We start from the raw sequence: 18,442 nt of genomic DNA, 5'->3' as shown, positions 1-18,442 counted from the left end.
TTTTATCCTCGTCTTTCAGGACCCCAAGCAAGAACCATCCTGATGCAGTCCAGCTTGCCCCAGACCTCGCTGGCATCCATATGGTAAGAGATGCGAGCAGGGCCAATACTTAAGACACTTGGCCACTAATTCCTATATGTTCACACATTGCTGCTCTTTGTTCTCTGACTACTGCTTCTCTCTGCTGACTCTGGGTAGAAGTTACTTTTTGACACAGATCTAGGATCAGCTTAACCATCAGATGGCAAAACGAATCATATCAGTTGCTGTTCAGGAGGGTGAAACGCAAAACTAGTCTCGGATCAGTGCCGTCGGGGTGCCCCTAAACGGCACTTGTTTTTACCTTCGTCCACTCTGCTAGTCACAGGACAGGAAGTGCATGGCTGGTGGTAACACGACACGTCTTTCTCTCCCCCTCTCCCTGTTTCTCTATAGGAACCTGTCGGACATCGACCAGGACGGCAAGCTGACGGCCGAGGAGTTCATCCTGGCCATGCACCTGATTGACATGGCCATGTCCGGCCTGCCCCTGCCCCCTATCCTGCCCCCAGACTTCATCCCCCCCACCTTTAGGTACAATCCACTGCCCCCTCTGCTGTCTGGCAATGCCCCTTAACTCTACCTCTGTCTGCAGAGCATTGATACCGGCACTTACCTTAGAGAGTCTTGTCTAAAGATGCTTTATTGATCTTATTGCCCTTCACCACGGCCAGGGAATTTTTCCTTCACCTCGTGACCTGACCCGGAAAAACTCTGGCTCCTATTGTTTTAACTATCAATCAGTCTATATTGCTTCCATTAGGAGTTTTTCCTGGTCAAGTCACACGGTCAGGAAAAACCCCTGGTCCTGCTCACCCATGCCCTATATGAGGTGCTGTAGGTTAGTGAGCTGCTCTGACTGTGGTCTGATGTCCGTCTCCAGGAGGGTACGTAGTGGTAGCGGGGTGTCTGTCACCAGCCTGCACTCCACTGACCAGCGGGTCCAAGAGGAGGCCGAAGAGGAGCAGGAGAGCGAGAAACAGAAGCTGGAGAAACGTAACCATTCTTAAATTCATAGACCGAGCTATGGGTGACTGACTGTCCATGGGCTCGAAGTGATAGATCTGAAGCTATGCAGTGTTTGTTTACAATTACGTTGTTAATGAACAATGGAGCAAAACGAGCTCACGTTTTGGGTGCGGTGCGTCAGTTGAACTAAACCAAAATGCTTGGGAGCTATGTTCTTCTCGAATCTATGGTTATGTATCATCAATTTTAAAGTCCAAAAATGTATGTACCAATCCCTTTAAACACAGCAAAATGCTCCTTTTTAAATATAAACAGGTGTATAAAAATGGCCCCAGTTTTCCAAGAAATGCCCCTGAAAATTTGGCAACAGTGCAAAATATGTTCCCCATTTCTCTCTCTCTCTCTCTCTCTCTCTCTCTCTCTCTCTCTCTCTCTCTCTCTCTCTCTCTCTCTCTCTCTGACCCCTCCTATCTCTCTCTTTCTCTCTCCCCAAAGTGACTTTCGAGGACAGGAAGCGGGAGAACTTTGAGCGGGGCAACCTGGAGCTGGAAAAGCGTCGACAGGCCCTGCTTGAGCTGCAGCGCAAGGAGCAGGAGCGTCTGGCGGCGCTGGAGCGCGAGGAGCAGGAGAGGAAGGAGCGCGAGCGGCTCGAGCAGGAGAGGCGGCGGCAGCAGGAGCTGGAGAAGCAGCTGGAGAGGCAGAGGGAGATGGAGAGGCAGCGGGAGGAGGAAAGACGCAAGGAGATTGAGAGGAGAGAGGTGAGGAGAAGAGGTGGAAAAGGGGAGTAAGGAGGACAGCGAGGATAGATCAAGAGAGGGGGCTGGAGAGGTGGAGGGGGAGATGTAAGGGGAAAGTGAAGAACACAGGAACCAATGCAGTGTGTAAAGTGTATTAACAATTCTATTACGTTGTCTTTTTAAGATTTGTAAATTCATTCTCCTTATTGTGTTGCTTTAATGACAGGGGGAGACGGGTGTAGAGAAAAAGGTGGAAACGTGGGTTGAACCCAGGTCTCCGGCAGGAAGTTGAATATGTGCGCAGACCTGGAAGTGTTACCACCCGACCACGGCTGGCTCTGCACTATTTCTGCGTATACTGTATAACATTCACTCTGTGTTTCCTCGGGCTAGGCGGCAAAGCGGGAGATGGAGCGTCAGCGTCAGTTGGAGTGGGAGAGGAACCGCCGGCAGGAGCTGCTGACCCAGAGGAACCGAGAGCAGGAGAACATTGTCCTGCTCAAAGCCCGCAAGAAGACCCTGGAGTTAGAGCTGGAGGCACTGGTAAAGACAGAGACACACACACACCATCATAACTGTCTTTACTTTGTTCTTTGGAAGAAAAGACAATAAGGTATGATAGTTAGTTTCACCCTCCCTCCCCAGAACGACAAGAAGAGCCAGCTGGAGGGCAAGCTGCAGGACATCCGCTTCCGCCTGTCTGCCCAGCGGCATGAGATCGAGAGCACCAACAAGACCCGCGAGGTCCGCATCGCTGAGATCACCCACCTCCAACAGCAGCTGCAGGTATGTACACACCTTGTGTAACACATATAGTCTCCTCTGTAATTATTGGGACAGTGAAGCATTGTTTCTTCTTTTGGCTCTATACTCCAAAGGTTTGGATTTGAAATCAAACAATGACTATGAGGTTAAAGTGCAGACTGTCAGCTTTAATTTTGGGGACACATTTACTTGTATGTATATTAAAGTAGTCAAAGGTTAAGTACTTGGTCCCATATTCATAGCACACAATGACTACATCAAGCTTGTGACTTCATATTTGTTCCATGCATTTTCTGTTTGTTTTGGTTGCGTTTCAGATTATTTTGTGCCCAATAGAAATGAATTGTGAATAATGTTGTGTACATTTAGTAACTTTTATTGTAAATAAGAACATAATATGTTTCTAAACACTTATACATTCATGTGGATGCTACCATGATTACAGATAATCGTGAATAATGATAAGTGAGAAAGTTAGACGCACTAATATCATACCCCCAAGACATGCTAACCCCTCACCATTACAATAACAGGGGAGGTTAGCACTTTATATCATAACCCCAAGACATGCTAATCCCTCACCATTACAATAACAGGAGGGATTAGCATTTTATATCATACCCCCAAGACATGCTAACCCCTCACCATTACAATAACAGGAGAGGTTAGCACTTTATATCATCCCCCCAAGACATGCTAACCCCTCACCATTACAAAAACGGGAGGTTAGCACTTTATATCATACCCCCAAGACATGCTAACCCCTCACCATTACAATAACAGGGGAGGTTAGCACTTTATATCATACCCCCAAGACATGCTAACCCCTCACCATTACAATAACAGGGGAGGTTAGCACTTTATATCATACCCCCAAGACATGCTAACCCCTCACCATTACAATAACAGGGGAGGTTAGCACTTTATATCATACCCCCAAGACATGCTAACCCCTCACCATTACAATAACAGGGGAGGTTAGCACTTTATATCATACCCCCAAGACATGCTAACCCCTCACCATTACAAAAACGGGAGGTTAGCACTTTATATCATACCCCCAAGACATGCTAACCCCTCACCATTACAATAACAGGGGAGGTTAGCACTTTATATCATACCCCCAAGACATGCTAACCCCTCACCATTACAATAACAGGGGAGGTTAGCACTTTATATCATACCCCCAAGACATGCTAACCCCTCACCATTACAATAACAGGGGAGGTTAGCACTTTACCTCTTTATCTAGGATAGGTTAAGTAATACCCCCCCCTAAGTTTTAGATGCACTATTGTTAGTGACTGTCCCACTGGATGTCATAAGGTGAATCACCATTACAGATAAATGACTTAAATGTAAATGTAAATGTAATATCATACCCCCAAGACATGCTAACCCCTCACCATTACAATAACAGGGGAGGTTAGCACTTTATATCATACCCCCAAGACATGCTAACCCCTCACCATTACAATAACAGGGGAGGTTAGCATTTGGGGGGGGGGTATGATATTTAGGCGTCTAACTTTTTCACTCATCATTATTCACAGTTCGTTCAGGACTATCTGTAGTGTATGGTAGCATCCATATTCATGTAGAAGTGTTTAGAAACATATTATGTTTTTATTTACAATAAAAGGGACTCCAAAATGACACTATACATTATTCTAGAGCCAAAAGAAGAAGAAATGATTCACTGTCCCAGTAAGTGTGCAAAGCTGTAACGGTATAGGGTGGCTACTTTGAAGAATCTAAAATATATTTTGATTTCTTTAACACTTTTTTGGGTTAGTACATGATTCCATATATGTTATTTCATAGTTTTGATGTCTTCACTATTATTCTATGCTGTAGAAAATAGAAAAATGAAGAAAATCCCTTGAATGAGTAGGTGTGTCCAAACTTTTGACTGGTGCCCCGACTTTATCCACATTTTGTTACGTTACAGCCGTATTCTAAAATGGATTAAATAAATAAAAAATCTCAGCAATCTACCCACAATACCCCATAATGACAAAGTGAAAACAGGTCTTTAGAAATGTTAGCAAATCTTATTTAAAAAAATCAAAAACAGAAATACCTTATTTGCATAAGTATTCAGACCCTTTCTCATGAGACTCGAAATTGAGCTCAGGTGCATCCTGTTTCAATTGATCATCCTTGAGATGTTTCTACAACTTGGAGTTCACCTGTGGTAAATTCAATTGATTGGACATGATTTGGAAAGGCACACACCTATCTATATAAGGTCCCACAGTTGACCGTGCATGTCGGAGCAAAAACCAAGCCATGAGGTCGAAGGAATTGTCGGTAAAACTCCGAGGCATGATTGTGTCGAGGCACAGATCTGGGTAAGCTATTCCTCAGTAAAAGGCACATGACAACCTGCTCGGAGTCTGCCGAAAGACACCTAAAGACTCTCAGACCACGAGAAACAAGATTCTCTGGCCTAATGAAACCAAAATTACTCTTTGGCCTGAATGCTAAGCTTCATGTCTGGAGGAAACCTGGCACCATCCCTAGGGTGAAGCATGGTGGTGGCAGCACCATGCCGTGGAGATGTTTTTCAGCAGCAGGGACTGGGAGACTATTCAGGATCGAGACAAAGATGAACGGAGCAAACTACAAAGAGATCTGTGATGAATACCTGCCCCAGAGCGCTCTGGACCTCAGACTGGGGTGAAGGTTCACCTTCCAACAGCACAACAACGCTAAGCACACAGCCAAGACAATGAAGGAGTGGCTTCGGGACAAGTCTCTGAATGTCCTTGAGTGGCCCAGCCAGAGCCTGGACTTTAACCCGATTGAGCATCTCTGGAGAGACATTATGGTGCATATCTTCCACCCAAACCCTCTACAGATTAGGGATGTGACAAATAAAGTTTGATCTGATCATTAGCAAACAGACAGTGCAGGCAGGCAGGCCAGCATGAGGGAGAGAGAGAGCGAGAGAGATGGAGAGGTGGGGCATGAAAGTAGCCTGACATTTGCCTCTTCCTCTGCCTTTATTTGAATTACACAATTTTCCCAGACCTTTATAGCCTATGGACTATAACCCACAAAATAGTCATTTTTGTGATAACTGTACTGAGATTTTAATTAAGTGCTTTGTTTGTTTCCCCAAGGACTCTCAGCATTGGCTCGGCAGGCTGATCCCTGACAAACAGTGTCTAAACGAACAACTCAAACAGGTTCAACAGAACAGCCTGCACAGTAAGTACTGTTCCTCACCTCCGCACATCTTTCTACAGAGACCGTCTCCCAGATCCCTGGTCAAAAGTAGTGCACTTTAGGGGGATGGTAGGGGACGCCATGTACGACTGACGTGTTTTCCGTTTGCTCCCGTGGTATTCTTAAAGTTTATGTGAATTCTGCAGCAGAACCGTATTTATTTTCATATATTAATTTGGTGATCCCTTTCCGTAAAAACCAAGACTACTTTGCTTCCCGAATGTCAGCATGTCGACCAAGCATAAGGCCAAAAGCATGACTTTGAGAAAACCCGGCCTACAAGACCCGCTCTCATCACCGCCCTCTCCTGAGTCTGAAGGCCCGGGATGCACACTTTACCCGGGGGCGCGGCTTGGCCTGGCGGCGCTGAAATGAACACTCTCGAGGCCATCAAACTACTACGCTCTGAGATAGTTGAAATGAAAACACAGGTGGTTGCTACGATTGAGGCCAGAATACAGGAGGTTTCTGATACTTTAAAAGCAGATTTAACCATCCTGCGGAACGAGACTGTGCCAGCAATCACATTACTCAAAACAACAACTGCGTTACACACTACAACGATTGCAGCACTGGAGACCTCCGCTACTAATGTCTCCGACTTAACTACATCCCTGGAGGCTGAAGTTAAACGCCTAGCTGCGGATTTGAAAAGGTGAAGGAGAGCTGTGTGAGTTTAGAGGGATTCTCTCGCCGCAATAATCTGAGACTTGTATCGGTCCCAGAGTCCGCGGAAATGCATCGCGCCACGGATTTCGTTTCAGGGCTGCTGAAGGATGTTCTTGCCTTAGATGAAAAGCCCCTGATTGATCGAGCCCACCGGTCGCTGCGCCCAAAGCCCCAGGATGGGGAGAGGCCCTGTGACATAATTCTTCGAGTGCACTTCTCTCATGAGAAGATGGAGATCTTCCGACGAGCCCGCAATACCACTCTGAGCTTTCAAGGACAGAGCTTTTCCATCTACCAGGACTACTCCCCCACTGTTTCCAGGCAGCGCACAGCTTTCGGACAGGCCAAACGAGTACTTCGGGACCATCCAAGTGTGAAGTATGGACTGCGATACCCGGCCCGTTTATGGATATCTCATGAGGGTAAAGACTACACATTTGAATCTCCGGATGAGGCTATGGCTCACATTCAACGTCACATCAAGAAGTCTTGAATATGCTCACAGTTCAGCAACTGTTGCTTGTGAACTGTGGATAGTAAGTAACCCACTTGTGGTACAATTATGTTTAGATATAACAGGCTAGTCTTGTATAGTTGGTGAAACTATTCAGGCTTATTTGATGTGATCTAATGTTTTGATCATCTAGTGTGCGTGCCTTATCTCGCTCACCTATTTAGTTTGTTTACACATTGGCTCAGTGACTCAAAATATTTTTGGGACTGTGGGACTGTGGGTTTAGGTTTAAGACCGCACTCTCACAGACATACTGTGCACTGTGCAAAGAGAACATGTTCTATTTAGGCTTGTACCTCGTTTGGGGAGGTATTGTCTGGGATGGAGGGAGGGGGAGGGGGGGGCAGGTTGAATTGTTCAGTTCTAATGTTGTCATTCTGTCTTTTTAGTTTTTTTTGTTTTTTTTGTACTTTTTCCAAACATTTACCACCGTACATTATTACTCTGAGACAAGTTATTCTGGGGGTTTTGGTTGCTCATTGCTTTTCCATTCTATGCTCTAATGACAGGGTTGAATAACGGGAATGCCCAGAGGGGCCGAAATAATACGATCAAGTACATTTCTTGGAATACCAAAGGGGTTAACAACCCGGTGAAGCGTAAGAGGGTGTTGACACACTTAAAGGATTTGAATGCAAATATTGCATTTCTACAAGAGACTCACTTGAGGACTGGTGAGCATTTTAGGATGCGTAAGGACTGGGTTGGTCAAGTGTTCCACTCAAACTTTTATAGTAAATCAAAAGGTGCTGCTATTCTGGTTGATAAAGATACTCCCTATGTAGCTTCTGAGGTTATTGCTGATCCTAAGGGACGATACGTCATAGTAACCGGTGAACTGTTTTCTACCCCTCTTGTTTTGGCTAGTGTTTATGCTCCCAATTGGGATGACACAAGTTTAATTTCTTCCTTTCTGTCTGCTATTCCCGATTTAGATTCTCATTTGTTGATTTTAGAGGGGGCTTTCAACCGTAAAATGTCCCCAGTTCTTGACAAGTCCTCACAAACAAATACAGGCCCATCTAAATGTGCCCTACTTATTCAATCCTTTCTTCAGAAATATGCTATGTTTGATGCCTGGCGTTTCCTACATCCTACAGATAGACAGTATTCCTTTTATTCTCATGTTCATCAAACATACTCCCGGATTGATTACTTCTTTTTGGACAAAAAACTTCTGCCTAACCTTCGGCAGTGTACTTACGAGAGTATTGTTATCTCTGACCATTCACCATTAGTGCTTGAACTAGAATTTCCCCAACGACCTCCTATGTGTTATCAATGGCGTCTCAACCCCATTTTACTCTCAGATAAGGAGTTTGTCAATTTCATTTCTTCTGAAATCACCTTATTCCTAGAGACTAATTCAACACCAGGTATGTCCTGCTCTACCATATGGGAGTCTCTCAAAGCATACCTACGTGGCCAAATTATTTCCTATACAGCCAACCAAAACAGAGTTCGCTCCCAGCGACTTCGGGACCTGAGCGAGTCCATAGCCACATTGGATGAGAAGTATGCTACGGATCCTTCCCCTGATCTGCATAAAGAGCGCCAACTACTCCAATCTGAATTTGATGAGCTTTCTACCAGGCAAGCTGAACGGTTACTCTTGCGAGCTCGATACAAAGTCTATGAACAAGGTGACAAGGCCAGTAAACACCTTGCGCATCAGATCCGTAAATCTGAGGCCTCACGTTTAATCCCACAAATAAGGACCCCGTCTGGTGCCACAACAGTTATACATAAAGAGATCAATGATCAATTTAAACAATTTTACTCTGCGCTATACACCTCTGAATCCCCTCAAGACCCCTTGCTGATTGACTCCTTCTTTAATGGCTTGAATATACTTTCAATTGATACAGACTCCCATGACTGTCTAGAAGAAGAATTTACGCTTGAGGAGATTGCAACAGCAGTGTCCGCAATGAAAAGTGGTAAATCACCAGGTCCGGACGGTTTTCCAACCGAATTTTACAGGACGTTTTCTGGTCTGCTTTGCTCATTCTTGTCTCGACTATTTGCAGAGTGCCTCAATACTTCAAAGCTACCGCCTAGTCTATATTAGGCGCCTTATGAATATACTGTACTCCCCAGCATTGGAGGACCTGGAGGTGGTGGTCTCACTTGATGCCGAAAAAGCGTTTGACCGTGTTGAGTGGGATTACCTAACAGCTGCCCTTTATAGATTTGGCTTTGGCCCCAAATTCATTGCGTGGATAAAGATTATTTTTCCCCCATGGCTTCGGTACGGACTAATAACTTGTCCTCTGACTATTTTCCCTTGCACTGCGGATCCAGACAGGGTTGCCCACTCTCCCCCTTGTTGTTTGCTTTGGCAATCGAGCCTCTCGCCATTGCACTACGCTCTAATGATGCCATTCAAGGCATAATCAGGGCGGGCTGGGAGCAGAAAGTCTCGCCAACCCCGATACCTCATTACCACGTGCCCTATCTGTTCTTAAAACTTTTGGATCAATCTCAGGGCACAAGCTGAATCTAGGCAAGAGTGAGCTTTTTCCGGTAAACAAGGCTGCTTTAAAGTGCTCTTTTACAAGTTCTCAGTTTAGGATTGCCCGGGAAGGAAATATTCAAATTTGTTTCAGGAAAACTTTTTTGCTCTAGCAGACAGATTGTTTCAATCTTTTACTTTTTGGAATTCGCTACCCCTTTCTCTTATCGGAAGGATTAATGTCATTAAAATGAATGTGTTGCCCAATTTTTTATATTTATTTCAATGTTTACCCATTTATATTCCAAAATCTTTTTTTATTTCACTGGATTAAACATTCATGCATTTTATTTGGGATGGCAAAGTACCACAGATTGGTAGAACACATTTACAGAAGCCTAGGTCATTGGGGGGTTTAGCTCTACCAAATTTTCAGACATACTACTGGGCTGCAAATTTCAGAGCCGTTCTGTACTGGCTGCAGACTGATCCTACTGGCCCTAGACCACTCTGGGTCCAGATGGAGTCTGAATCGTGTAAACCTGCAGCACTTTCCTCTGTGCTGTGCTTGTCTCTCCCAGTGTCCCTAGGCAAAAGGTGTGTCAACCCAATTGTGAAGCAGTCTCTTAAAATGTTGAATCAGTTCCGTTTAGCCTTTAGCCTCCGAGGCTTTTCTCTATCAGGCCCAATCAATCAGAACATTTTATTTACTCCATCTTTGAATGATGGGGCTTTTGGCATTTGGCACTCACTAGGCCTCTCCTCGCCAGCCCAATTATACTTTGATGGTACATTTGCCTCTTTTTCTCAGCTGCAGGAAAGGTTCAATCTCCCCCAATCCCACTTTTTCCACTATCTCCAGACTAGAAACTTTGTCAGGGCTAACACACCTGGATTTCCCAATAGGCCTGCAAATACAGCTATAGAGAGCATCTTGGAGCTGAACAAGCTTCCTAGGGGCGCAATTTCAGATGTATATGCAATAATTCATGACTTACAGAACCCTTCTTTGGTGCCTTTAAAGACTCGATGGGAAAAGGATTTGGGGGAGGACCTTGGGGAAGACGCCTGGGAATCTGTGCTGCAGAGGGTGCACTCGTCCTCTTTTAGCACTAGACACAGCCTCATTCAATTCAAGGTGGTTCACCGTATCCACTGGTCGGGGGCCAAACTTGGAAGAATATTCTCTGATTTTGATCCTACCTGTGTCAGATGTAAAGTGGAACCAGCCACACTGTTGCATATGTTTTGGGGCTGTCATAAACTGTCAGGTTTCTGGGAATTAATATTTAAATGTTTCTTTGATATATATGACACTGTTATAAATCAGTCTCCCCTTACAGCCCTTTTTGGAGTACTGCCCATGGGTACCCCCCTATCAAGAATCCAGTCGGACACTGTTGCTTATACAACTCTTTTAGCTAGATGGCTAATACTACAGAACTGGAAGATGGCAGCTCCCCCATCTTATAAATATTGGGTGAGAGATGTGTTGTGCTCTCTGAAACTAGAAAAATTTCAATTCAATTCACGTGGGAACCCCAAACTGTTTTATGAGGCTTGGGCTCCATTCCGGTCTTACTTTAAACAGTCCATCCTCTGATGGCATTCCAATTAATACTAAAAATAAGTCTGTGACTTAAGGTTTGGAAGTGCTTCTCTCTGTGTTTTTGCTGGGGGGGGGCATTAAGGTCCATGTGCTTATTGATTGTGATCCGCAGATGCCTTGTTCATCTTGCCCAGGCAGAGACTGAAGTGTGAGCTTGTTTTTCCCAGTTATTTTTACATTTAGTTCACGCCTACATGAATAATCATTTTATTTTTTTATTTTAAAGCATTGTAAACTTTTTCTGTCCAGTGGATGGTCGGTCTGTGACCATGACTCTCTGAGTGGTTGCATTTCTCCACCCTTATCCATTGACTGTTTACAGGAACAATGGTGAGGTGTTTGCTCTGTCCCTGGACTATAGATTGCCCTTTAACCTCTGTAGGCTTCTGCCTGGTGTGTATAACTTGTCTAAAGTATGGTATCTTTAAAGCTATTTTTTATTTGTATTTTTATTGGTATTTATTTTTCTAGTTGAGTATATTATTTATATTGCTTTGTCTTGTCTGTGTGTGTGTGTGTAAAACTTAATAAACAGAGTTTAAAAAAATTAAGTTGTGCACTTTATAGTATAGGTGTGGAAGTGCCCCCCACCTAGCGGCGCATCAAATAATCTGGCCTATTTGTTTTAATTGACAAACTGTTGCCTTTGTAACCCACCTGCAAACAAAACTAAGGGAAATACTGACTGCCCTACTATACTTAAGCAATAAGACCAGAGGAGGTGTGGTATATGGCCAGTATACCACAGCTAAGTCCTTATGCACAACGCAGTGCGGAGTGCCTGGATACAGCCATTAGCCGTGGTGTGTGTGTATATAGGCCACCGACCACAAACCCCCCCTAGGTGCCTTATTGCTATTATAAACTGGTTACCAACGGAATTAGAACGGTCTGATATATCACGGCTTTCAGCCAATCAGCATTTAGGGCTCGAACCACCCGGTTTATAATAACCGATACGGCGCTTGCTCTCTGGGTCATATTCACTAGGCTCAAAATGAACGGGCCAAACGGGGAGGGGCTAGCCGAACTTGTCCAATAAGAAATGCTTGTTTTAGTTTTCTGCTGCAATTTTTTTTTGCTACACTGGGCACTAATAAATACAACCCCGTCCTTGTCCAGGAGACTCCCTGTCGTCGCTGCAGAAGGCGTTGGAGGTCAAGGAGTCTAGTCGGCAGCAACTGAGAGAACAGCTTGACACCGTGGAGAGAGAGACCCGCTCCAAGCTGCTGGAGATAGATGCCTTCAACACCCAGCTCAAGGTAGTACTACTCACTAACCACTCATCTTACTAGGTTACAGACCAGGGCCCCGGTTTTCAAGGCTAAGTTCATCGTTAGAACCTTCGTAGGAGGTTGTTTCTCAAAACCATTGGCATTCAAGCGTCACTTTGTCACTCCGTGACCGCAGCGAACTTCAGAAGGAAGTTGACTACAAAATAGAAAGTTGTCAACGGTTTGTCAGTCGTTACAAACGAAGGATAAAAATGCATTGAATGAACACCGAGATGACTGCATTAAAAGAAGATAAGTATAGGCTATTTAGGCCTATTGCCTATATTTCAATCATAAGCTATTCAAATCAATTTCATGTTCAATCAAGGAGTTCTATTTTGCAATGCTAATGTCTATAATTTTTGTATCAATTTAGTTCATGCTGTGTGACATGTGCGCAATGACGTACCAAATCTGTGATTTAGTGCATTATGATAGGGTTGGCATTAGAATAAACATCCTCAATATTTGCAGCCACATAGGGGATGATATCCTCTAGTGACTCCCCATCCCGGGTGCGGGAGCGTAATTATCGACTGACACTAATTAGCATAACGCAACGGACATAAATATTCCTAGAAAATATTCCTATTCATGAAAATCACAAGTGAAATAGATTGAGACACAGCTTAGCCTTTTGTTAATTACCCTGTCATCTCAGATCACATCCCAGTTTGTAACACGGAAATCAGAAAAGCAATCCAATTAAATTGTTTACCTTTGATGAGCTTTGGATGTTTTCACTCACGATTCTCCCAGTTAGATAGCCAATGTTCCATTTTTCCCAAAATATTATTTTTGTAGGCGAAATAGCTCTGTTTGTTCTTCACGTTTGGCTGAGAAATCGCCCGGAAATTGCAGTCACGAAAACGCAGAAAAATATTCCAAATTAGCTCCATAATATCGACAGAAACATGGAAAACGTTGTTTATAATCAATCCTCAAGGTGTTTTTCAAATATCCATTTGATAATATATCCACCGGGACAATTGGTTTTTCAGTAGGACCGATTGGAATAATGGCTACCTCTGTATTTTACGCGAGAATCACTCTGGGAGCCATCAGGTGACCAGTTGCGCAATGTAGCCGCTTATGGTTATTCTTCAACATAAATGTGTAAAACTATGTCACAATGCTGTAGACATCTTGGGGAATACGGAGAAAAATTCATCTGGTTGATAGCCCATTCACTGCTCAATTGGAACGCAGAGCTTTCAAAAGATGAGTCACTGGATTTGCCTCAGGCTTTCGCCTGCAATATCAGTTCTGTTATACTCACAGACAATATTTACAGTTTTGGAAATGATAGAGTGTTTTCTATCCTAAGCTGTCAATTATATGCATATTCTAGCATCTTGTACTGACAAAATATCCCGTTTACTACGGGAACATTATTTTTCCAAAAATGAAAATACTGCCCCCTAGTCACAAAAGAATATCTCTCTAGGTGCAGATCTGTTGTCAGTATTGTGGAATAATTCTAATGCTAAAATAACATTTGAAAGGAGAAACCTTGATCCGAGAGCAGCGCTGACTTTCTTTCGTCTCGATCAGTATCGACACATGCTCCAACGACGCGCTTATGGACATTCTCTGTACGTGGTGTTTTGGGAAAAGCATGTGACAATCTTCAGCCGTTTTATAGGAACGATGCCTCGTTAAAACATTATGGAAGCTTTAAGTTCCATCGCTATCGGGAACCCCGGCCCTGGTCTCTCTAACCCTGTTCCTGGAGAGCTATCCTCCTGTAGGTTTTCACTCTAACCCTGTTCCTGGAGAGCTATCCTCCTGTAGATTTTCACTCTAACCCTGTTCCTGGAGAGCTATCCTCCTGTAGGATTTTCACTCTAACCCTGTTCCTGGAGAGCTATCCTCCTGTAGATTTTCACTCTAACCCTGTTCCTGGAGAGCTATCCTCCTGTAGGTTTTCACTCCAACCCTGTTCCTGGAGAGCTATCCTCCTGTAGGTTTTCACTCTAACCCGGTTCCTGGAGAGCTATCCTCCTGTAGGTTTTCACTCCAACCCCAGTTGTGACTAGCCTGATTCAGCTTATCAACCAGCTACTTATTAGAATCTGGTGCTCTAGATTAGGGTTGGAGTTAAAACCTACAGGATGGTAGCTCTCCAGGAACAGGGTTAGAGTGCCCTGTCTCCTGTTCCCTAGACCTATCCCACAGAGCACAGACAAGAAGTGACCAACAACTGGCTACAGTTCTTCTCATAGGGGCGAATCCTAACAACCACAGGTCGAAATTTCACCATGCATTGATTTCAATAAGAGACCAAATGAAAATATGACTTATAAAATGGAAGTTAGGATTTGCCCCATGTGCTCAGTTTAACAGTTGATAGTGGACCATTTTAAAAACACTGACTTCCAGAACTTTCTTTCTGCCTAATGATACCTTTGCATCTCGTGTGTGTGTGTGTGTGTGTGTGTGTGTGTGTGTGTGTGTGTGTGTGTGTGTGTGTGTGTGTGTGTGTGTGTGTGTGTGTGTGTGTGTGTGTGTGTGTGTGTGTGTGTGTGTGTGTGTGTGTGTGTGTGTGTGTGTGTGTGTGTGTGTGTGTGTGTGTGTGTGTTGGGGAGCCAAGACTGTCAGAGGGCTTGATGATTTGTGTGTCTGATGATCCCCCTTTTTTAATTTCAATGTGATCTCAGTACTTTAGTCCTTTCTTTTCAACCAAAACTTTGTTAATTGCTCCACATACCACATCGGGGCCCCAGCATAGTAGAGTAGGGTTAAATTGTCTGTAGACTCTGATCTTGGGTCAGTTTTGGATTTGGGGAAGAGGAGCTGATCCTAGGTCTGTACCTAGGGGAAAACGTGGGGTTTTACACTGTTCTCTCACTGTATCTGACTGTTGCTCACTCTGTTGCCCCGCCCGCCATCCACCCTGAAACCCCTGTCTGGTCTCTGTGGCTTGGCTGACCTTTTCCCCGTGCCCTCTGACCTCTGCCCTCGCCTGTCCTTCCAGTCTCTGGCTGTGTTCTATCAGGGCCACACTGCCCGGATAGAGGGCCTCCGTCTGGAGCTGCTGCTGGAGGAGCAGAGGGGGCGACAGGTAGTCCACTCACCAGCACTGCTGCCCACCGCAGGACACTTTAGAATAGTGCACCCCTCTGGAGAATATTAACCAATCAGAATAACTCAGTGTGCTGTTACTAAGCAGATTTGAAACCCAATGATAAAGAAGGAAGCTGCCTTACTAACTGATGAAGAAAGTTAGACCCATGTCACACTATAGGGCCAACCGGAACTGTACTGGGCTGGCTCAATTTCACATTGCCCTTTCAAAACACTGTTCCAGCAACTATGGTGGATGTGTAACCAGGCCTAGTGCAGTACGGTTCTGCTCAGCTGGGCTCAGTAATGTGATTGGTATGTTAGGCTCACCCTGTGTCTGTACCTGTGGTAGGCTGTGCTTTTTCCGAGCAGCGTGGCCCTCTTCCCCACAACATCCTGTGGGCTCAACCTGGGGAATCAAAAATGGTTAAGCTGTATGTGGGTTGCTATGGTTTGACGTCGGACACAGCCACATGGGGCTGTTGGGCCACCTAACTCAAGGCGCCAAGTCAGGGCTAGGGGTTGAGTCTAATCTGGATGTTTACCTGGGTTGTGTTCGTTAAGGACAACGCAATGTAAAACAAAAATGTGCTTTCCTTATTGGGCAGGTAGTCCCTCCCTTTTTCAGTCTGTTTCTTTCTGTTTGTTGCCTAATGAACACGACCTTGTTGTTGACCTCGGTGGCACTGCTGCTGTTCTATCTGACCCTTGACCTTGGGGTCCCTGTGTGTCTCTTTTCAGTCCGAGGGGGGCTCGGTGGACCAGATGCTGCTGGACTGTCTCTCGGCCCTCCTGGCCTGTTTGCAGCGTATAGACGTCTACCTGCAGGTGTCCCTACTGCCTCTCCTTCCTCCTCCTCTTCCTCCACGCCCTCCCCCCCGCGCTCCCCCACCCCAACCCCCTTACCACTCCTCTGCTTCCTTTGAAGGGCTGGTCAAAGCAAGCCATGCTTTCCTTCCGCTTGAGCGTCTTTAGCTTTAGCCTCGGTAGCCCTGCAGCGAGTTAATAAATGCCAGCCGCCGCTTCCCTCCTTTATCTGTCCTCTGGGTGGTGCTGGATTATATCTCTCTCATTGCCTCCTCAACCCTCTAGACTAGGGCCCAATAAAAACACTAGCATACTATTTTGTATGCGTTGCCAAGACCAGAGTCAATTGGGTCACACTAGGTAGTATGCAAGTGTATATACTGGGACACAGCTCCGGTCGATGTTGCTAGCCACCATGTGCGTGAACCTGGTTGTTTGTCTATTTCATTTTATTAAATTGAATCAATGACAATTTTATATTTTTTGAGCTCCTTGAGCACTTGAGCTTTAAGTTGTCAGGCTTTGTAGTTTTGGTTACGGTGAGAGGACAACATTTACCTATTTGGAATCCCCCAAAAAAACATTAAGACATACGCTTGTTGCGTTAGTAAACATCTGTTGAAAGCACAAAAACACTTCTCAAAAGACTCGTAAGGCACTCTTGTCTTATTGGAAAGAAATTAAATGCCTTTGTTTAATTACATGGCAGGAGGACAAGATTAAAAACAGCACACTCAACCGACGCTTTGCGGCTGTACAGTCCTTCTACTGGGTGAGTGACCACTAGCGTTAGTGATGTATTTATTTAATAGTGAACTGTGGTGTAGGGCCTACTATTTTGGGAGACCAAATCCATAAAGACATAGGCTAATTGAAGACTTGGTACAGTAAAGAAAGATAGAACAAGGTAGTGAACAGGGTAATGTCATTTATCAGTAGATTGAAGCGATATGAAAATGATCCTCAATTTGTTATTGTGAGACTATTTAAAGAAATCTTCACAGTTTCTCAGTCAGTCGTGCATCTCTTACCATTTTAACCAAGTACTAAACAAATATTGCTTTCCTGAACGTACCTCACTCTCTCCAGCCCCATGTGTTGATGACACGCCAACTAAACATATGGGGGTGAAACCTTTGGTTGCATGGTGTTGCATCTAATACTGATGAATGATCTTGATAGTAATTCATTCAGGAAAATCAAGTCCTCAGAACTTAATTCCCTGCTCAGACTGTATATTAAGACTTTCTTAACCCTTTAGAGACGATGGGTTGGAATTACACCTACCTATGAGCCTTGTAAATTTCCCATTCAACTCTTTTGACTGATCTCCATATCAGTCTGTGTGCTTTTGAGAATCATAGTTTGGCTCAGATTTCTCCCAGAGCCATGAATGTTCTCTGTGATTGGTTGGTACCACTTGGCTTTAACCAGTAGTGTTTCCATTTGGTGCTCAAACCAGAGCAGAGAGAATTTGCCCCTAGATGCTGATCATAGGTCAGTTTTGCATTTTCCCCTACTAGGTTAAGGTTAGGATTGGGGGAGATGAAGCTGATCCTAGATCTGTACCTAAGGGAAACTTCACCCCGGAGCGCTGAAACACTGCAATCTTCCAGTTCCAGTGGTGTCAGTGTTGCCGTAGTAACCCAGGGCTTGTTTAACCCTCCCTCAGTGGTTCATGTGCAGCACTCGCCAGACTCCGAGAGCTGTCCAACTCCCATGAACGCACTGTGGTGGCGGCCATGTTTTGTGCAAGTGTGTCCGCCGCAAAAATCCAACTCACACCTACATTTGAGTAGTAGTAGTAGTAGCCCAGCATTAATTGGAGAAAACACCGAGATGAGATTAAACGGAAGGAAGCCGTAGACTAAACACAGACTTTACATCTGGTAACTGAGCCCGGCTGGGATCATAATGGCGCTTACAGGGCACAAAATGGCTGACGCCTCACTGTGATGTGAGTGTTGTGTTGAGTCCCGGCGACCCCGCCCACACTTCCCCCTCACCGGTCCTCCTCTATCCCACGCTGCCTTGCAGGAGCTCCGAGAGATCCACAGCAAGCAGCAGAGGCAAAAGCAGAAGGATCACCTGGAGGGAGAAATCAACATCCAAGCCATCGCCCAGGAGAGGGCCAAGTCCGCCGAGCTCACAGACGGAAGGTGTGTGTGTGTGTGTGTGTGTGTGTGTGTGTGTGTGTGTGTGTGTGTGTGTGTGTGTGTGTGTGTGTGTGTGTGTGTGTGTGTGTGTGTGTGTGTGTGTGTGTGTGTGTGTGTGTGTGTGTGTGTGTGTGTGTGTGTGTGTGTG

General features: G+C 44.9%; 1 protein-coding gene across 1 annotated transcript in view; it reads left to right on the top strand.

Moving 5' to 3' along the window:
• itsn1 (intersectin 1 (SH3 domain protein)) overlaps positions 1-18,442 on the top strand; it is a 70,365-nt gene that overhangs the window by 26,378 nt on the left and 25,545 nt on the right. The window contains 9 exon segments of the mRNA XM_046318369.1: positions 20-83; positions 436-573; positions 923-1,035; positions 1,504-1,766; positions 2,139-2,288; positions 2,391-2,531; positions 5,639-5,726; positions 12,114-12,253; positions 18,176-18,297. Of these exon segments, the coding sequence (XP_046174325.1) occupies positions 20-83; positions 436-573; positions 923-1,035; positions 1,504-1,766; positions 2,139-2,288; positions 2,391-2,531; positions 5,639-5,726; positions 12,114-12,253; positions 18,176-18,297 (1,219 nt within the window).

The sequence above is a fragment of the Oncorhynchus gorbuscha genome, linkage group LG21, assembly GCF_021184085.1.
Source record: "Oncorhynchus gorbuscha isolate QuinsamMale2020 ecotype Even-year linkage group LG21, OgorEven_v1.0, whole genome shotgun sequence".
In the NCBI taxonomy this organism is placed as follows: domain Eukaryota; kingdom Metazoa; phylum Chordata; class Actinopteri; order Salmoniformes; family Salmonidae; genus Oncorhynchus; species Oncorhynchus gorbuscha.
The sequence above is the reverse complement of the archived record's forward strand: the minus strand, read 5'-3'. Positions and strand labels throughout refer to the sequence as shown.